This window comes from Microtus pennsylvanicus, chromosome 14 (assembly GCF_037038515.1).
Source record: "Microtus pennsylvanicus isolate mMicPen1 chromosome 14, mMicPen1.hap1, whole genome shotgun sequence".
Classification (NCBI taxonomy): Eukaryota; Metazoa; Chordata; class Mammalia; order Rodentia; family Cricetidae; genus Microtus; species Microtus pennsylvanicus.
The window spans coordinates 15,339,359-15,359,394 of NC_134592.1; the positions used below are offsets into that span (position 1 = coordinate 15,339,359).

At 41.8% G+C, this 20,036-nt stretch overlaps 1 protein-coding gene across 12 annotated transcripts in view; it reads right to left on the reverse strand.

The window, feature by feature from the left end:
- The window catches only part of Unc79 (unc-79 subunit of NALCN channel complex), a 242,092-nt gene extending 226,623 nt beyond the window's left edge, over nt 1-15,469 (reverse strand). For 7 of the 12 annotated variants that reach the window (XM_075947623.1, XM_075947617.1, XM_075947622.1 and 4 more), the window contains exon 1: nt 14,898-15,002. In XM_075947623.1, coding sequence (XP_075803738.1) covers nt 14,898-14,919 — 22 coding nt within the window. In that variant the 5' untranslated portion in view covers nt 14,920-15,002. Of the gene's footprint in view, nt 1-14,897 lie in introns of all 12 variants that reach the window. The other 5 variants (XM_075947626.1, XM_075947624.1, XM_075947619.1 and 2 more) reach the window with 3 other exon arrangements.
- Nucleotides 15,470-20,036: the final 4,567 nt, after the last annotated feature.

Consider the following 20,036-nt stretch of genomic DNA (forward strand, 5'->3'; position numbering starts at 1 on the left):
GGAAACAATAAACCACAAACCATAGCTCACAGTACACATGAAAACTGACTCTAAAGTATTCACAGACCTAGAATTTAGAGTCAAAACAATTTAATTTCTAGACAACATCGGAGAAAATATTTATGACATTAATCAGAAAAAAATATTGAATAGGACAAAAAGTACAAATGATAAAAAACACAAATGATAAAAGCAAAAATTACATAATAGACTATGAAGTTTAAAATTTTTCATCTTTAAAACCATAACTAGGGGCTGAGGAGATGGCTCGCTTGACAAAATGCTTGCTCACAAGCACGAGGGCCTGAGTTCCGTCTCCAAAACACACATAAAAATGCCAAGTGTGGCAGCATACACTTGCCATCCCAGTGCTGGGGAGGCAAGACGATTGAATGCCTGAAGCTACAGGCTAAACAGTCTAACAAGTGAGCCCAAGTCAATAACTGACCCTGTCTCAAGGGGCTGAGAGTCCTTCCTGAGCTGACAGCAGAGGTTCTCCACACGCCAGCACTCACTCCTGCACACCTGTCAACACACACACACACACACACACACGCACACACACGCACACACACGCGCACACAAACACACACACACGCACACGCACACACACGCACACACACGCGCACACAAACACACACACAAGCTCACTTTTTAAAATTCATACTTAACACAATACAAAAGTAAACTACATATTGGAAGCAAGTTTTTCAGAAAAGAAAAGTGCTTGAGCCTACAGCTTACACAAAACTCTTACAATTCAATAAAACCAAGATGTCCAAATAAGATGGACAAAAGGCTGAAACGGGCATTGTCCAGAAGATACCCAAACAGCTGAGAAGCTAAACATGAGAAAATAAGTTGCACATCACTAGTCTGCAGAGAAATACTAATTAAAATCACAGGAGATTCCATTACACCTGACTAGGAAGATAAGAATTCAGATGATGGACATCAAGTACAGGCAAAGATAAAGAACACGGGAACCCTTGCCTACATCTCTAGTGGGAGTGAGAAACGCTACCGTCACTTTATATAAAACACTAAGATAATATCTTTTGACATTAAATATTCATTTATCATAATATCAAGCAATTCTTTTCTAGGTATTGAACACAAAAGGTATAAACAGGGGTAAGTGGTATGACTCAGTGTACACATGAGGACCTGAATTCACATCTCTAGCATAAAGAGGCAGGCATGTCATGGGTGCCTACATTCTCAGCATCGAGAGTGGAGACAGGAAAATTCCAAGAGCGCACTGGCCTGCCAGCCCAGCTTCCAGTGTGGTGAGAGACCCTGCCTCAAAGAAATAAGCTAGCAAGCAACAGAGTTCACCTGACATGCTGCTCTGGCCTCTGCACACACAAAGCAAGCATCTCTATAGTGACATACATACACTACAGATGAACACACACACAAAAAAAAGAAGTAAAATACATGTTCAAAGGCAAGCACATGGGCCATGTCTACAGTCCCAGCACTTGAAAAGTTGAGGCTGAACAAACACTGTAAGTTCAAGGCCAACCTGGACTGCAAAGTGAGTTCTAGGCCAATATGGAATACATAGTGAGATGCTGGCTCAGACAACAAAGAAATAAAAAAATCTTACATGAAAACAGATATTCCAACATTCCCAGTCGCACCGTTCACAAGGTCCAAAAGCTGGAAATGATCTAAATATCTACCAAATGGTGAATGTGGAAATAAATGCAATATACACATGCCACAGCATGCTACAGAGCCATAATGTGAATGCGACATTAATAAATATGATGGCACAAACGACCCGCAAAAACACTGTGCCGATTAAGAGCTTCTGTAGTTTGACTAAGTGGTCCCAAAGGCCCGTTTATTACGCGTGACACCGGCCTGTGGCACTTTCAGAAGATGGAGGGACCTTTAAGGGGTGGAGCCTAATGGGAAGAACTTCGGTCATTGGTGTGTCCCTGAAAAAGATATTGGGAAGCTATATTCTCCTCTCTCTCTTTATTCCTTGACTGCCAAAATCTAAGCATCTTTCTTGGCTTCGTGCTCCTGCCAGGGTGTGCCAGCTCACCGAGACCCAGAGATAGCCACAGACTACCTTTAAAACTGTGAGCCAACATTACCCCTTCCTCCTTATAAACTGATTGTCTCAGTTCCTGTTTGGATGAGACAAGAAAAGAGAAAAACAAAAGATAAGCATGAAAGGCTGAGTCCATTTAGGCAAAATTCTATGAAAGACAGGACACAAAAGTAAGTGTCTTCCTGGAGCTGGGATAGAAGGAGATCCTGGCCAAGGGCACACGCACTCTTCTACAGTGAGAGTTCTGTCTCTCTGACTATGATAGTGCCTACACGAATGTATGAATTTAGAAAAACCCTTCCAGCTACATTTTGAAGAGGATCGATTTTATTTTATGTAACTGTTTTCATAATTGGAAAACAAAACAAAACATAATGATATAGCCAAATGTGGATGATTACGCATTATAAGTTTATACAGATAACAAGGTGGTAAATATGAGAAAGCAATATTCAGCTAAATGGTGTCAATTTTTATTTATATTTAACATTTTAAATTAAGGACTAAGTAAATGTATTCATATATGTGTGTAGAATCACCACAAATAGGCTAGTTCAAAAATAACTGATAAAATAAATAACTGTGTGAGTAGTTTTTTTAAAAAAAAAAATACAGGCCTGTAGAGATAGCTCATCAATAAATGCTTGCTGGAGAATCATGAGGAGCAGAGTTCAGATCCCAGCACTCACACAAGTCAGCTGTCCCTGAAAACACTTCTAACCCTTTCTGAGGGGGACAGAGATGGAAAGATCACTGAGGCTTGCTGACTTCTAGCCTAGCTGAGATAGCACAAGCCCTATCAAGGTTCAAGGAGAGACCCTGCCTCAAAGAAATACATAGAGAGTGATGGAGAAGGATACCTGAAGGCCTCTTTTGACATCTGTGCATGCACACACACACACATACACATACACACACACACAGAGAGAGAGAGAGAGAGAGATGCCTATAGACTCACACAAGCACGTGCAAAATAAATAAATGTTTTTTTTAAAAATGATAGATTAGATAGATAGGTAGGTAGATAGATAGATAGATAGATAGATAGATAGATAGATAGATAGATAGATTTTCAAAACTCAACAGAGTCAGGCAGTGATGGAGCATGCATTTAATCCCAACACTCAGGATGCAGAGTCAGGCGGATCTCTGTGAGTTTGAGGCCAGCCTGATCTACAAAGCCAGTTCCAGTACAGCCAAGGTCAAGAAACTCTGTCTCAAAAAAAAAATCAAAATTAATTAGTTACTAATTAATCAATTAAAAACTCAACAGAAATTTATCTACTCAGAAGGTAATTTAAAAACACAGAGAGAGAGAGGTCCAGGGACAGGAGAGAAGGCTCAACAAGTAAGAGCACTAACTGTTCTTCTAGAGGATCTGGGTTCAGTTCCTGTCACCTACATAGCTCACAACCATCGGCAACTCTACCTCCAGAGGATCCAGTGCTCTCTCTGGCCTCCACAGGTAGACACGCACAGCGACACAGATGAATGTGCAGGGAAAATACTCACATATGTGACATAAAATTATGTTAAAGAGGTAAGTGCAAAAGGTATGGATCATGAGAAAAATATCCAAAATAGGACAAAATAATATTTCCAAAACATTTCCCTAAAATATCTTGAAATTGAATATTGAAAGGCCACACAGCAATGACTTCAGCATGGCAAGCAATGAATCATGTTGTGTCAAAGCTACTTCAAAGAAAAAGGTCATTTGGGCAAACAGACAAAATCAGTAAGCAAGAAAAGAGACATAATAGAAATAATATTGCCATAGATTATTTACCAATTCTTAAGCCCCAAAGAATAGAATATAACAAATTTAAGAGACCTGAGTAAGGGAAATATAAGCTAAGGGTTTTATATCTACCCAAGCTAGCCTTCAAGTACAAAGCCACAAACAAACCTTCATAAACCTGCCAAAATCAGGGAGCATTGCTCCTGTGAGTCCTTCAGATGGAATCTTTTAGAAGGAGTGAGCAGTGGGCACTGACTATCAACAGCCAGCTAGAACAATGCTGCTCCATGGCTACAGGGAGAGAACACAGTAATGACTGTACAATTATTAAAAAGCAGGAGAGCCTGGGGAATAAATAGTGCATGGAGCTATGACTCACTAATATGCATTAAATATAAACAAAGGGATATTATTTTATATCAGATACTGGGAAAGGGGAGGCTACAGATAATTCTAATGTAATATTCAATGTAGAGAAATAATTAGCTGAAAAATACATGAGCTAATTATCTTTATATAAATGAATTAATATAAATTTAATCAATAGAACAAATAAGAAAATTAAAATTCTATCACATAATGAAAAAGCCTTTGATATAAAAGACATAAGAAACAATATGGTAAAACTAAGGCCAAACATATTCATCCTATAAGCAGATGTAAACAGGTTTAACTGACCTATTGAAAGAAAGGGATTTTCAGATTAGCTAATAAGGAAAAATTCAACACTACACGGAATAGAAAAGACATACCTGAAACCAAGAGGCTCAAACAAGTTAAAAACAAGATGTAGCAGATAAACACAAACATACAAAGAAGCAAACAGGAACCGCACTCTTGATACCTGACAAGGTCACAAACTTTTCCTAGATGCACATGGGCACATGCTGATGCTTTAGGCCACACTCACCGCGAAGGTGTTAGTCACTGATATTTATACACACAGCAGAACACAAGTAACTTCCGTAAGTAGTAACACACAATGGATGCAGGAAATGGCAAAAACACACTAGCAAAGGAGATCTCAACATACCTCTCCCAGTTTGGCCAAGGACACTAACAATCAGTGAGGGCAGAAGAGCTAACCAGCCAGCGTACATAAGGAATCATCTTAGATTTAAGACAGTTAAGCTATCTGTCATGTGTGATATTCTGTGCCAATAATAAACACTACGGCTGTCTTTCAAGTACACGTACACATGGAACATGGACAAGCATGGACAAGCATGAATGAGAAAACCTGAAGGTTTTCAGGAATAACAACAGCATATCATCTTCAGAACACAGCACAATACAAACAGAAATCACCAAGATGGAAAAACAAAATACCCTACCACACTGGAATTTATAGTGTAAATGACGCTTAGCAGAATATGTGATTCTATTGCAGAATTTCTTGAAAATGACAATAACATCTCAAATCTGTGACCAGAAATCTGTAAGCTACCACTAATGGGAGTGTCAATCAAAAATGTATTATATGGAATGCCTATGTTGATAAGAGTTAACTTAATAGAATCCCAAAACTCAAGGAAACAAATAAAAATAAGTATTTTTTAAATGATGAAATGAGGGGTAAGAAAAGCTGAAATTAATGGGTAGGAGACCCAGGGGAAAGCATACACACGACACTAAACACATAACACTACAAATGAAAAGGAGAAGTAAATAGCAATTTGAATTCATAGGGGGCCTCTGCATAATCTCATACAAACAACATTGAAAACTTACATGAAATATATTATTGTTGTTCTAAGAAATAAAACATACCAAATTTCACCTGAATAGAAAAAGCAGAAAGTCTAAATAGAAAATGTGTCATAGAACGAACAGAAAAGAAGTTGTTCAAAAATTCTATTTAAGAGGAAGATCCTGTCTTGAAAAAAAAAAAACAAGAAGATGATGATGAAGATGAAGAAGAGCCCCAACTAGATGGTTTCACAGGGGAACACTAAGCACATTAAAGACTCAATAGTCTCAATACTCCTGCACTGCGGGGCAAGACAAAACCCCCAAACTCACTTCCTGTACTAAACAGAAGGTTGTTTCCAGACCTTGACTAGAACTCACTCCCTTCTACCTTCTTCAAATCCTGCAAACCAACCAATTACCATCAGCACAAAACCTCTCAAAGTTTGCCAAACATCTAATCCAGCATATTAATAGGTTAAAAGACATCACATGGTCGCCTTGATACAGAAAGGGAATTTAACTCAACTCATTCATGCTAAATAAATCATGAATAACAACTTTGGAGGCCGCATAGATAGTCCAGGAGTTAAGAGCACTTGCTCTTCTTCCAGAGGACCAGGGCCTTCATTTCTCAGCACCCACGTAGTGGCTCACAACCACCTAGAACTTCAGGTCCAGGGAATCTGATATCCTCTCTGGCATGCTGGGCCACCAAGCATGCAAGTGGTGCAGATACATCTATGCAAGCACTCACACACACACATAACATAAATATTTTTCATTGTGATAAAGTGAAAAATTGATAGATGGATACTGCACTAATATATTACCAGGATCTAGAAGACTATCTTACTTAAAAGAGAAATACCAGCGTGTTCTTACTAAAATTAAAAAGCAAGACAGGAAATCACATATGTGGTACATGCCTGTCACCCCATATCTGAGAGGTGAAGGCAGAACAGTAAGCTCGAGACCACTGGCTGTTGCAGCATGAGACCTGTTTCAAGGAGGAAGACAGACAAGTACAAGAGCTATGAGAACTGCAGCTGATGTGACTGTTCTAAGCCACCCAGGTTCTGGTGGCTTCTTACAGAGGCCACAGGAGATGCAGACATGGTCACACACAGCCTTTTATTTTCCCCAGCTGCATGGGTAGGGAATGCAAGCAAATGGACTTAACAGTTATTCCTATGGAACACAGCTGGTGGGTGTGGCCGGCCAGAAGCTCGTCATTATTATGAGCGGAACTAAAGAACATTCACATTTGGAGAGGACGGTCCCTGCACTTTGCACTATCTAGGTGAGCACAGGTGAGGAAGAGCTGGAATGCACTGTGGCGGAGTAAGGCAAGTTTCTGGGAACTTCATTATGTTACCACAGAACAGTGGCTACCCTCTGTATGTTTCAGTGTTCAGCTGCTTAGAAAGCATTTACTCTGTTCGCAAAGTCAGAGAGCTCTATTACAGGTCAGCGCTGATGGGCAGTTACCGATGGGCTTTAAAACTGAGGACAACGACATGCCGGTTTCCGTAGTTTTGATGGCTCACCCAAGCTGCTATGTGAAGTAGACTTGATGGGAAAAAGAGCAGTGCTCTATTTAGCTTTTTTGTGGCTGTGATAAAGCACTTACCAAAAAGAATTTGGGGATGGGGAGGGCTGATTTGCTTTAAATGGTATAGCCCATCATTGAGGGAACGTAAGGCAGGACTTCACGCAGGAGTCTGGAGGAGGGACCTGAAGCAGAGACCATGGGATGGTTGGAAGGATGGATATGGGAGCAGGGAAGTATATATCTTAATTAAGGGAGCCATTTTAGGGTTGGCAAGAGCCTTGACTCTAAAGGGGTTCCCAGGGGTCCAGAGAGTTGTCTCCAACTAGGTCCTTGGGCAGCTGAGGAGAGGTTGCCTGAAATGGCCAGATCCTATAGCCATACTAATGAATATCTTGCATATCCCCATAGAACCTTCATCTGGCGATGGATGGAGATAGAGACAGAAACCCACATTGGAGTAATGGATTCAGCTATCTTTCTTATAGCACAGGCCTTCCTGCCCAAGGATGGCACCGCCCGTCCTGGGCTGGACCTCCCCACATCGATCATCAATCAAGAACATGTCCCCCGGGATTGCCCACAGCTCAGTCTGATGGAGGTAGACAAGGGAAGCACATTAGAAGGCTGTTGTAGTAGAGAAGGGCTGTGCTCAACTCCATAGCTAAGTGGCAATGGCAAGAATAAACAGAAAGTGATCTATCTAGGCCATATTTAAGCGACAAAGCCAGATTACTAGTATACTAGCTCTTCCCTCTAGGAGCTGACATTAGAATTGATGTATACCAAACTGCCATGGGCAAAAACAATAAATACCTAATCTTTCCTGAGAACGGTTAAGATTCAAATCCGTGTAACTGTCTTGTGGAGCAGAAGTGAGGAGATCATTGTGTACGTTCTCAGGTGTAGGCGCCTGTGGAAGCCAGGGGACGCCTCAGGGACAAGTCCATTAGAGCAGTGCTTCTCACGCTCCCTAATGATGCGACCCTTTCTTTTTTCTTTTTGGTGTTTTGAGACATGGTTTCTCTGTAGCTTTGGAGTCTGTCCTGGAACAGGCTGGCCTCCAACTCACAGAGATCCTCCTGTCTCTGACCGCCCCCCCCCCCGAGTGCTGCAATTAAAGGCATGCGCCACCACCGCCCGACATCTTGCCACCCTTTAATATGCTCCATGTTGTGGTGATTCCCAAACAGAAAATTATTTTCATTACTACTTCATAATTGTGATTTTGCTACTGTGATTAATCGTAATGTAAATATCTGATATGCAGGCTATCTGATATGTGACCCCTGTGAAAGGGTCATTCAACACCCCCCCCAAAGGGATTTAGACCCCCAGATTGAGAATGGCTGCTCTAGAGTGTCATCTACCCCGTCTCTCATTGACCTGGGGCTCTTCCAGTAGGCCAGGCTGCCAGATCAGCAAGCCCCAGTATATGTCTACCTCATGCTTTCCAGTCCTGAGATTAACGTGCAAGCCACCATGCCTGCCTTTTATCTTGCCTTACTTTATTTTGTCTTATCTTTGTGTGTGTGCATGTGTACAAACTTACACTTCACCCAGCATTTTTATTATATGGGTTATGAATGGGCCATCTCCCCAGCCCCAAATATATATAACTCTTTATGCCAAATTGGTTATATAATTATGTTATTTTTTTTCTACTTCTAAGGCAAACTCATTTGTTCTTAAAATTAAAATAACACCACATATGAATAACTTATATGTGTACATACGTCCTTTCAATTTTATCCATGTGTCAGTCTCTGGAATGGGTGAAAATGAAAGACACCTCAAAATGCTGAACACCCTCTAATTCTAACCCAATGCCAACTATAAAACTCATGATGATCTATATGCTGTTGAAGGGCCAGAGAGAGAGACAACCAAGAGAAATAGAATGCTTCAGATGAAAGAAGCTAAAATCCTACATAAAATGGCTGCGATGTCCTCACCGCAGAAAGCTAGACTATTTGTGAGCACATGTTAGCTAGTTCTCTATACTCTCTGAAGAAGTAGAGTTCACGTCTAAGCCAGTATGTGCTCATTTCCAGGGAGCTACCATATCTCTTCGGAGTGTAACAGATTTATTCACATGGATGTCTAACAGTGGTTCTCAACCTGTGGGTTGTGATCTCTTTGGGGAAAAAAAACTTACATTATGTTTCATAACAATCACAAAATTACAGTTATGAGGTACCAATGAAAATAATTTTATGGTTGGGGGTCACCACAACATGAGGAACTGTATTAAGGGGTCGCAGCATTAGGAAGGGTGAGAACCACTGATCTAACATATCATGACTGTATGCAAGAATTCAACATCAATCTTACACATGGCTGGGCAATCTGTGCATAGAACTCGAATACACCTCAAAGAGTCTCTTACTTCTGATGTACTGCCACTTTATCTTACAATAGACTGGTTGTGAAATAAAAGACAGCCTACCAATTACGAATCATAATTATTATGCTAAACACAATAAAAGGAAATTTTAGCTAATTAGAAAGAATCAAAACCACAATCAATATACAATAAAAGCATAATTTGCTATATAAACACTATAACATTTGATTAAACAACTATATTCTCAAGTATTTTTGACAATTATAAATACATTTTAAAAACATACATTTTATGCAATATTCACATTGGAGAGAGAGCAGAATTTCATATTAATAAGAGGGAAAGCATAAAACCATATTCAAGAACTTGATTATGTAATCCTTCCATACCAAAAAAAATATTTCATCCACCCTCAATCATTTTTATTTCCTCAAGAAACATTTTTTTGTATAAAATGTGCACCAGCAACGTGACGCAGCCAGGAGACACAGATATGAACACAATACACACCAAGTTAAGGGAACTAATGATAATATTCATCACTGGAATCTGGTGTGACATCTAAGTACACACGGAGGAGATGGGCAGTAGGGTGGGGCATACAAGCTAAATATTCGGCATTAAATCAGCTTCAGCCACACTACAAAAAGGACAACAGAGGTGAAGAGCATTTCGGGTAAAAAGCATGGTGCATTGATGGAATTAAATAAGCAGCCCACTGCAAGCACAGTGAAAATATAAAACAAATAAAATGTCAGGTGAGCTAGGAGATGAGGAACTTATCATCTTTTTCACTAGGTATTGTGAAAAGTGACAGTCTTGGAAGACTCATGATTTTTTTGACTTGGATAACAGGCAGTGTTACTCACTGAGATGAGCAACTTTTTTTTTTTTTTTAAGTACCAGTTTAACACAATACAGTGAGTTTGCTTATCTGCATATAAGATGCCTGAAGAGATATAAGGGCATCTGGTTCAAGATAGATGTTTCAATTAGAAAATTATATTTGGTAGGAATACATGTGAGGGAGATAACTGACCCCATTGGGGAGGGGAGAAAGAAACTGAATTAAATATGAAATCTTGGGTAAATATTTTAAAAACAAAACATAGCCCTAAAAAAATAATTCTGAGTAGAAACAATGAAAAACATGAGAGAGTTTAAAGAATGTATTAACTAGTGTCAAACAACACAGAGGAGCCATGTAAAACATGAGTTAATAAAACAGTTTGTTTTACAATCACAAAATACTAATTATTGCATATATGAAGAACAGAAACATTTCCTCTGTAAGAAGCCAGTCTGTGGTGCTATGCAAAGACTTTACAAGACTACAGACAATAGTCCTGTGTGCAAAGGAAGAATGTTTTTCTATCCTGGTGACTTTATCATGTGCAAATAAGATTTTACTGATTTATCCAGCACGACCCTTAAGTTTGCATAAGAAGGAACAGCTTCAACCTCAAACTACTAAGTAGATACAGTCTTAAAAGAATTTGTCTGCAGCCTGCAAGATGGCTCAGTGGGTAAAGATAAAGGCTACCAAGGCTGACAACCTGAGTTCAGTCCCTCTACCTCACATGGTGGAAGAAGAGACTCCTGAAAGTCATACTCTGACCTCGACGTGCACACCAAGGTATGTGAGTACACACATACACACACGCACATGCACAAACACATATTTTTCTAAATGTCTCTAATGTAATTAAAAATATGTTTAGTTATTAAGACACTCAGTTAATGAACACATTAAAAATAGTACATATTCACTTCTATTATATAATTAGGTATTTTGAGCTTAAATTATTAGTGGTTAATTTCCGAGGTTGACAGACATTCTGATGGGAATTCATACATAGGATTTATGTTTACCAACTGTCACATAACACAAAAGATGACAGATAGTCAGGTCACGCCTTAGAAAGGTTCTATGTAGATAGCAAGCCAGTATTTTGCTAGAAATATCAACTCCAGGGGTTCCTATGCAGAGGAGACAAGGAATGTAGTCTAGTCTGATACTTCATGTCCTCTTTAAATAATATCACCTTTTTTATTTTGTTGCATTCTAGAAAGTCAGACTCAAACTTTATAAATATCCCCACTTCGGAATCAAACACGTGGTTCATACTCTTGATGATAAAAACCACATCTGATTCATCCGTACTATGTGCCAGGGTTCTGTGCAAGCACTTTTCGTAGGCCATCTCATTCCATCTTCACCTGCTGTTACCTGCTCCACATTATAAATGACCCAGCCAGGGCTCAGATGAGTTAAACTGACTTACTCAAGGTCACTAAGCTTGCAGGAGGCAGAGTCAAAATTCAAACCAAGGCCACAAGCTTATGTCAGAGCCCCAACTCTTAACTTTCGCTATTGTCAAAAGCAAAGATTCATGCTAAAAAGCATTCCCAACGTAGTCCAGGTTGGTTAGCATTAAGTACCAATGGAAAAAAAGAAGTTGGGGGAGGAGTGGTAGAATCCTTTTCAGAAGTCCAAATAAATCATGAATTTCTATTTGAGTCATTCCCAATTCTGTATGTGCTGTGCAAACATGTTCACTACAATGAACTCTGTAAGAAGCGAGGTGGGGCACAGAGGAAAGGGAACTTGTCCCTTCTGCAGTCGCCTGAGAGACTGCTAGGGAGCATCCACCTCCTGTTAGCAGGCAGACTGCAGACAACACAGAGACTGGCAGGATGTCTCACCCAGGCTCCCAACTACATCTTCGCTAAAACTAGTCTATCTTCCATTACTATTGCTTAACACGTAAAACAAAATGCTACTGCACAAAAAATAAAGCTTGTTTGACCTAGCTCAGTGATACACTACACTTCCGAGGTAAACATAATCTGTTTGGGTTGAAATGCAAGCACTTCCTCTTGCTGCTTCAACCAAACTCTATCCACTTCCTGTATGTGAAGCCTTCACTTCTCAGGAGGCTCCAAGAAAAGGAGTAATAAAATCATCTTGTTACATTATATTAAGCCTAATCCTCCCGATACTGGGTCCTTAAGAAAGCTGTGCCACGCGTGCTCCTGACTACAGAGGGGAAAAGGACTCCCCCATATATCCTCTTCCCTCTGTTGATCTTCACACCCAGCACAGGAGGAAAATCTTCCTTTTGGTTCTTTCTTCTTTCTCATTCCCAAATAGCTATCCTCCTACCAAGACCAAGGATAAACTGTTTGCAATCCGCAACTTCACTTTAGTAAGAAGTATTTACCATCACCCACCATACAGCTTTTTGGGCTCTCACTCTATTTCCAGAAGTGCACAACACAGTGCATAAAGGAGAAAAAGAGAATATTCCTAACTTGAAATTTAAAATTGCCTACAGACCCAAAGTATCCATACCCCTTCCACAGCCTCCTTTTAGTTCTCTCCTTTGCCCTCCAACAACAGCTATTATTTCCCCCTACTCTGGAGATGGAACTCTAAGGCACAAAACTATTAAGCTAATTGACCCAAGTCTCACAGGTCATCAGAAGGGCACACAAATCTCAGTTGCACATGTCTTAACCCAATATACAATGTCCAGTTTATTTTCTACAGAATAAAACATCTGCTTTTGCGAACAAATCTAAAATAGTTGTATTTAAGTCCACGAACTACACTACGCAGCCAAAGCCTGGTCTAGAATATTTTTTCATTCTGGCATTCACTGCCCAAGAAAGAAGCAAAACAAAGAACCAGGCAGACATCAAAATACAGCACAAGGGAGAGAGCACAGTAAGAGGACAGTGGTTTTCACTGGCTTTAACCTGAAATCACTTACATAATATGCGACTACAGAATCAAATGAATCAGAAGTGGTGGGGCTTCTCAGCCACCAGGACACAGTATGATCTTAAGGGTACTAATGACCTCAAGTGGGAGGCTCTGCCCTGTCTCTAACTGTGTTACGGGTACTCTAAACTGAGTGCATCCGATGTTTTTGAAAGTCTCTGTAGAAACAGAATTTAACTCTGAAGGTAGATCTGACTTTTAAAAACAGGCAAAGAAAAGTCACAGAGGACTTTCTTCACCATTTAGAAGAGATGGACAGTTGAAATGGGAAATGCTTGTCAGCCTTATAGCTATCATGTTTTAGGTATGTGCTACTGATGGACTCAGGAAATAGTTCATGAGTATTTTCTCATTTATTATCACAACTACACTATCAGCAGCTTCACCCTGGGTCTACAGATGAGGAAATGGAGTTCAGAGGGGTCAGTTATCTTGCCCAAGGTCAACAGAGGCAAAACTAGTGTGTAAACCCAGATGTTCTGGATTCTGAAATCATTGTGGAAGCTCTGGTGGAAAGCGGGCACACACAGTTTCTAAAGAAGTATCTGCCTGGGAATTGTTGATCATCAGCCTGTTCAGTCTTGTGTGGTAGGCAAATGGCATACTGCATCTTATCTTTCCACATTCCAAAACTGGTGTTAGTACCATTGCAAAGAATTACACAGCTTAAGTAGGGACAGCATTATCAGAATAAACATGAACTGCTTTGGAAGAAACAAAGAATCATTTAGAAGAATAAGTTCTAGATAAGCTTTTTTGCAATACCAACTAATTGCTAAATGAAACGATCATTTATTTACAGACAGAAGCTTAAGTTCCTGAATCCCTCAAGTGCACTCAGGTAAACATTCGTATCAACCAACCCACCAAGTACATACCCAAGGCCTACTAGTGCGCATTGCAATAGGAGATACTATGCGGCCCATGCTGGAAACATTCTCCGTCCACATGGAGTTACCATGTTGTTTCCAGCCGAGCACAGAGTCAGTCATTATTGGTACAACCAAATTCCTCCTGTGCTATTAGAGTTTGTGTAAGCTGCCCTACAAAGAAAGCCTGCTCTATGGAAAAATCATTAGATCAATTAGATCATTTTCCCAGCGCCCCTTTACTGTCTTGTGAGACCCACACAGTGGAGGCTAGCTTTAGCATCGGTGTTGCTATTCGTGAGTTAATTTTCCTTATGCAGAATTCAGCCTGCTCCCTGCCCCCCTCTCTCCCTTCTTGCCTCTTCCACCCGAAGTGGAAACTGCAGACTCAAACTCCCCGATGGCTCCAGCACCAAGAACTGGGCATGCTCAGAAGGCCGGGAAGGCTTTGGTTGCAACTGACAGTTCCCCGCCCCTGATTTGCCGCTGCCCCCCTTCCCCCACTCCAACAAGAGATACCGAAATGTTTATCTGAAAGATACGAGGCCTCTTTTTCCCGAGAATGACCCCATTTTAATTTCATCTCGTGGGGTCTTCAGTCTGGAGAACCCCACCGCTAGCCCGAGAACACTGCATTATTTTTTCAGCACCGGGGACAGCGCCGCGCTGCCTCCGCCGTCCACCCTCCCCCACCTCCTTCCACCCCCCACCCGCCACCCGCCCCAACCTCAGCCCCCACCCCCGCACCAGCACAATGCCAAGGTCTCCCAGCAGCCGCAAACGCCGCAGCTGCGATAGTTCCCAGCCGGAGGCCGGGCCGAACGCCGGGCCGGCTGCTACTTACACTGCTCCGCTTTGGTGGACATGGTGCTGTCCAGATGGAAAGGCTTTGCCCCAAAATCTGTGTCGTGTGAGCTCCCTCGCTCCGCCAGCGATGTTGCGAGGAAAAGAGCGCATACCCCCCACCCCCCACCCCCTCGCTTTCCCCCTCCCTTAGGCCCGTGTCGCTACCATTCGGACAAAACGCACATCAAATTGCAGAATTCGGTCCCGGAAGGTTAGGAAATCGCCCCCGGAGAAATGGGTGGGATTTAATGGGCGGCCAAAGGCTTCCTGTCCGTCCCCTCCTGGAGCTGCCCGCGTGGATGTGGGCGGGGAGACCGAAAGGAGAGAGCGAGCTGCGGCTCCTGGTGAAATGGGAAAATGGGCTCGACCGGGGGAGGAGTATTTCCATTCATAAGGCGCACGGAGGGGCCGGGTGTTTCCCAGAGAAAAGCCTCTTAAAGTGCCGGAGTCCCCGACCATTTGGATCTCCCCATTGGCGTTCTCCAGGCCCGTAGATCCTGCGGGCGAAGCAGCCCCCGGCGCCTCGACGCGGTGACCCGAGAGGAGCACAGGTGCGTCCCACGCGCCGTCTCAGCCTCCGGGAGGAAGGGCAGGGAGGCGGATCCGGGGCGGGCTGCACACAGCCGGGCCGGAGGGCGACGACGGTGCTCCCGAGGACTGCGAGGAAGGAAATGGAGAAGTAACACTCTGCATGGCTTCCCGGCGTGCTGCGCTCCGTGCCCTCTGCGTCCCCTGGCGGATGGGCTCTCCTGCTGCTGAGCAGCGATGGGAGGTCCCACTGCCAGGGGGCTGTGAGAAGACTTGAGGGGGTGGGGGTTGGAGCTAGGGAAAGGAGGAGATTTCCATAGATGGTGAAGCTGGAAGGTCCACAGGGGAAAAAAAAAAAGAGGAGAAACTGGAGACAGGAAGAACCCAGGTGTGCTCCTTACAGCAGTCCAGCCTGGGAGCGGTGGGAAGCCCCTTTATCTGCTGGGAAGCAGAAACCAATAGAAATGGGAAGCGATCAAAAGGGACCATGCATATTAATCGGAAGACGCCTGGATAGTCCACCTCAAAGTAACAAAGGCATTGGAAGCCCGGACCTAAAAGACCCAGATCCCAGACCCAGGTCCCATCGCTTTCTCCCCCAGCTGTTCTTTCCATCTCTCCAAGCCTGTGGTTCTTCGTCATCTGTAAAATGGGAACAATACAATCCATCCTGCCACCCAGAATTAATGGGCAGACAAACAATACAGCGGAGGTGAGAGTTCTTTTAAAATGGAAAACTGTGGCTAACTGCTAGCCATTTAGAACCATTCTTCATTCAAGTCGTTCAGGTGGGAAACTGAGGGGCAATGATCATAGCAAACTGATTTAACAAAAGCAATAGGAACTATAAGTCAAAAAGTCGAAGAGTGATTTTTAGTATCTATAAAACCAGTGTTCTTCCATCTCACGAAGAATGATCTGCAAGTTAAGGGAAATCATACTAAATTCCTTGTGAAAATGTACTAAGTATCCAGATCTTTGCCTGCTAAGTAAAAAAAAAAAATACTGTGAACAAGTACACGGTATTCCAAGCGCCTGGGGGGGGGGGGGGGAGACTCTAGGGAGCTGTCCATGGTACACACGGCAGAGTTGCTGAACTGCACACAAGCGGGCAGAGATTTGGCACTTGAGGATGCCCGTGTGACTGCTTTATTAGTAGGTAGGTTGGCACTTGCCCGGGCTATCTCCCTAAACTATTGTTCACTTCCTAAACGTCAGCACCGTCTTCAGGCAAAGATAAAATAATTCTGTGAAGAATGATGGTGAATCTTGAGTAAATAAAATAAAATAAATGGAAGTCGGTCTGAACAAAGCTATGACTATAACAAAAATTTCTGAGAAGATGGCAAATGTTTTGCGTGAATAAAGAAAAACTTAAGGACTTATCCAAAATTTTCTGAGAAGTTTGAGGTTTTAATAAAGAAAACAATAATTGAAGCTTGAAAGGGGAAAAAAGTGGCTTGTGCAAACAAAGGAGGAAAGAAGTATGCATTGGAAACTATCCCCACCTCCTTCTCTGCCGGCCATTTCTGCGTCTGTCATTTAACCTCCACTTCCACACTGAGAACTGGACACTGCTGAGGTCATGGGCACCCAGGTTAACCTGGATCTGGGTTTCAGATCTGCTCTTTGTGGTCCTATTCAAGTCTTTTCACTTTCTATGTCTAGATTTTCTCATAAAAAAATAGTGACACAATAGTCCTATCCAAAGCCATTGTCAGGATTAGATGAGCATGCCTGTGAGAGCCCAGGGCAGCCAGCGCACAGGAGAGGTCGTTGTTGTTGGCAGTACTGCTCAGGATGCTCACACGCACCCCGTCCATTCAGATCAGTTCTCTGTGGGACCTTTCAACGCCTCAAGTCGTTCACATCATTGACACTACTCCTCAGCCTTGACTCTCACTAGTTCAGCCTTCTGACTTGTGATCGATTGGGTTAATTCACTAGCCTGGACACACTCCTTCTTTTCTTCTCTCTGTCTCCTGCCTGGGTCAACCTTTCTTGCTACCTTTTGTCCACTGCAGAAGCTGTGCCTCTTCTCCTTGCTGGATAGAATGCCTCTGCTTCTTAAACCCTGCCTGTAGTTATAAATGCTTCCGTTTGTTCTGGATAAGTGAGTACTCAGCACATAGAGAATTTTTCCACTCTGAAAAAGTTTGACTAATCATTCAACTGAATAAGTAGCCACGTCTCTATGAACCACCTGCACTGCCTTGCCTACTTGCTGTTCACTACTGGTGCAATAGATACTTCAAACAGTCTCTAATCATTCCCTATTACCCAACTGCAATTATTTTAGCTCTTGGGGCCAACGTTTGAAATAGTTCCCTATTCCTTTTTAAAACTCCCTCTTCCCTAGACCTCTGTGGTACACATTGTTCTTTGCTTCTTGCTTGTGGTTCAAGATGTGAAACCTCAACTTCCTGCTCCTGCCCCATGCCTTTACTCTGCCATCATAGACTCTTACCCTCTGAACCCTTAAGCACAAACTCTTCTAAAAAAAATGATAACTGATAGCATGAATACTAATATCATTATGTAGTTCCACCAGATCTTAATGTTATTATATTATACCTAATATTTATGTTCCAGAAATAAAATATTTTACAGATAATAGAAGCCCTTATAAAAATTATTATGGGACAGGAGAGATTGCTCAGCAATAAAGAATCCATACTGCTGTTCCAGAGGACCCGAGTTGGTTCCCAGGACAAACTTGCGACTCACAACTGTTACTCTATGGGGATATCATGACCCAGACCTTCATGGACACCTGCACACATGTGCACAACTCTCTCCCCACACAAACATTTAAACAATTAAAATGCAATCTTTTTTTAAAAAAATCTTCTGTACATAGATCTACAAAGATATATGTTTGGGGGCTGATGAAATGTATTAGTGATTAAGAACACTTGCTACTCTCCTCATGACTACCTGTAACTCCAGTTCCAGGGGTTCCAAAATCTTTTCTGGCATCACAGACACTGCATGCATGTGGTGCACAGACATACATGCAGGCAAAACACCTACACACAAAATTAATTTTTCAATTTTTAAAATGCATATATTTATATATTCTATTCTTGTGTCTGCACAGTACATGCTAAGCAAACACTGAGCTATGCCCCAAGCCCTATCTCATAGATAGGTATATAGGTAGGTAGGCAGATTTTGTTTTTTCAGAAAGTCTCATGCATGTCAGTTTAGATTCTAACTCATAGAGTAGCCAAAAATGACCTTGAACTTCTGAGATCCCGGTCTTCACCTCCTGGATATTAGGAGTATATGTATGCACTACTGCACTTGGTTTATGCAGTACTTAGAATCAAACCCAGGACTTCATTCACACTAAACAAAAACACTCTGCCAAATGAGCGATGTACCTACACTCTATTTCCCATATTTTAAGTTTATATAATTATTGCCAAATTATAGATGTATTTGTAAAACTTTCTGCTCAACATCGCATTCTTAGTTAATCATGCCAATTTAGCACTCGGTTATTTATTTGTTGTGTGGAATGTGTGGAGGGGAATCAGAGGACAACCTCTCAAGTGTCTGTCCTTTCCTTTACATCTCGTTTCATGTAAGTTCTCTTGTTGATCACTTCTGTTGTCTCTGCTTCCCATCTCACCACAGGATCACTGGCAGGCTACCACACCCAGATTCACAGGAGCTCTGGCAATCTTTTTGTTTGTGTGTTTGGGTCTCTTGTTTTGTTTTCTTTGTGTTGTCCAGCTATCCTAGAACTTGCTCTGTACACCAGCCTGGCCTCAAACACAGAGATCTGCCTGTCTTTGCTTCCTAGGTGCTGGGATTAAAGACACAGCAAGTACTTTACCCACTAAGCCATCTCCCCGACCTGCTTATTGATTCATAGAACTATCCCACAATTAATTTACTTACGATCTTATTGGTGGAAATTTAGATTATTTGCAATAATTTTCTTTTCGGAAAACAAAGTTCAGTGAGCACTGTGATATATGCCCTTATGTCCATAGATAATAATTCTCAAGGGCAGGTTCAATTTTTTTTCTAGGTGTTGTCAAATCCCTCACTGAAGTGATCATACCAATTTAGACTCCTTCCAGGTTCTATTTCCATTATGGCCAAATAAATGACTCTATCAGACCTATGTTCCCACAAACAATAATTATAAACCCTGGATAAAAGACCAAAACACTCTCTGAAAGTATTGGAGAGATTCTCAAGAGGCATCAACATTTGGAAGAAAGAAATGGCTCCAGATGAGTTTTCATTGCTTGTGGCTAAAGGCTGCTACTCACAACGGTTAAAGACTCCAATAGTGTGCTCAAAGCATTTCTTACCAAAAATAGCAAAACACGTAGTTTAAAATAACTACAGCTGCTGGAAAGTGAGGGGAGAATTATAAGACAGAGTCAGAGCAAAAGAGGAACAGATTCTGTTTCTCCCCCCAAATCTCTAGCTGATTTCCAGCCACATCCATGGACAACACACAAGCAGCAACTCCCAAACGGGGAGCAAAAGAACTAAGCAAAGATTTCTGTGCATGCCCAACAGTTAGTCTGTATTTAATTAAACAACTGCTTTTTTAAAAATCAACACTCCTTTTTCTTTGGCTATT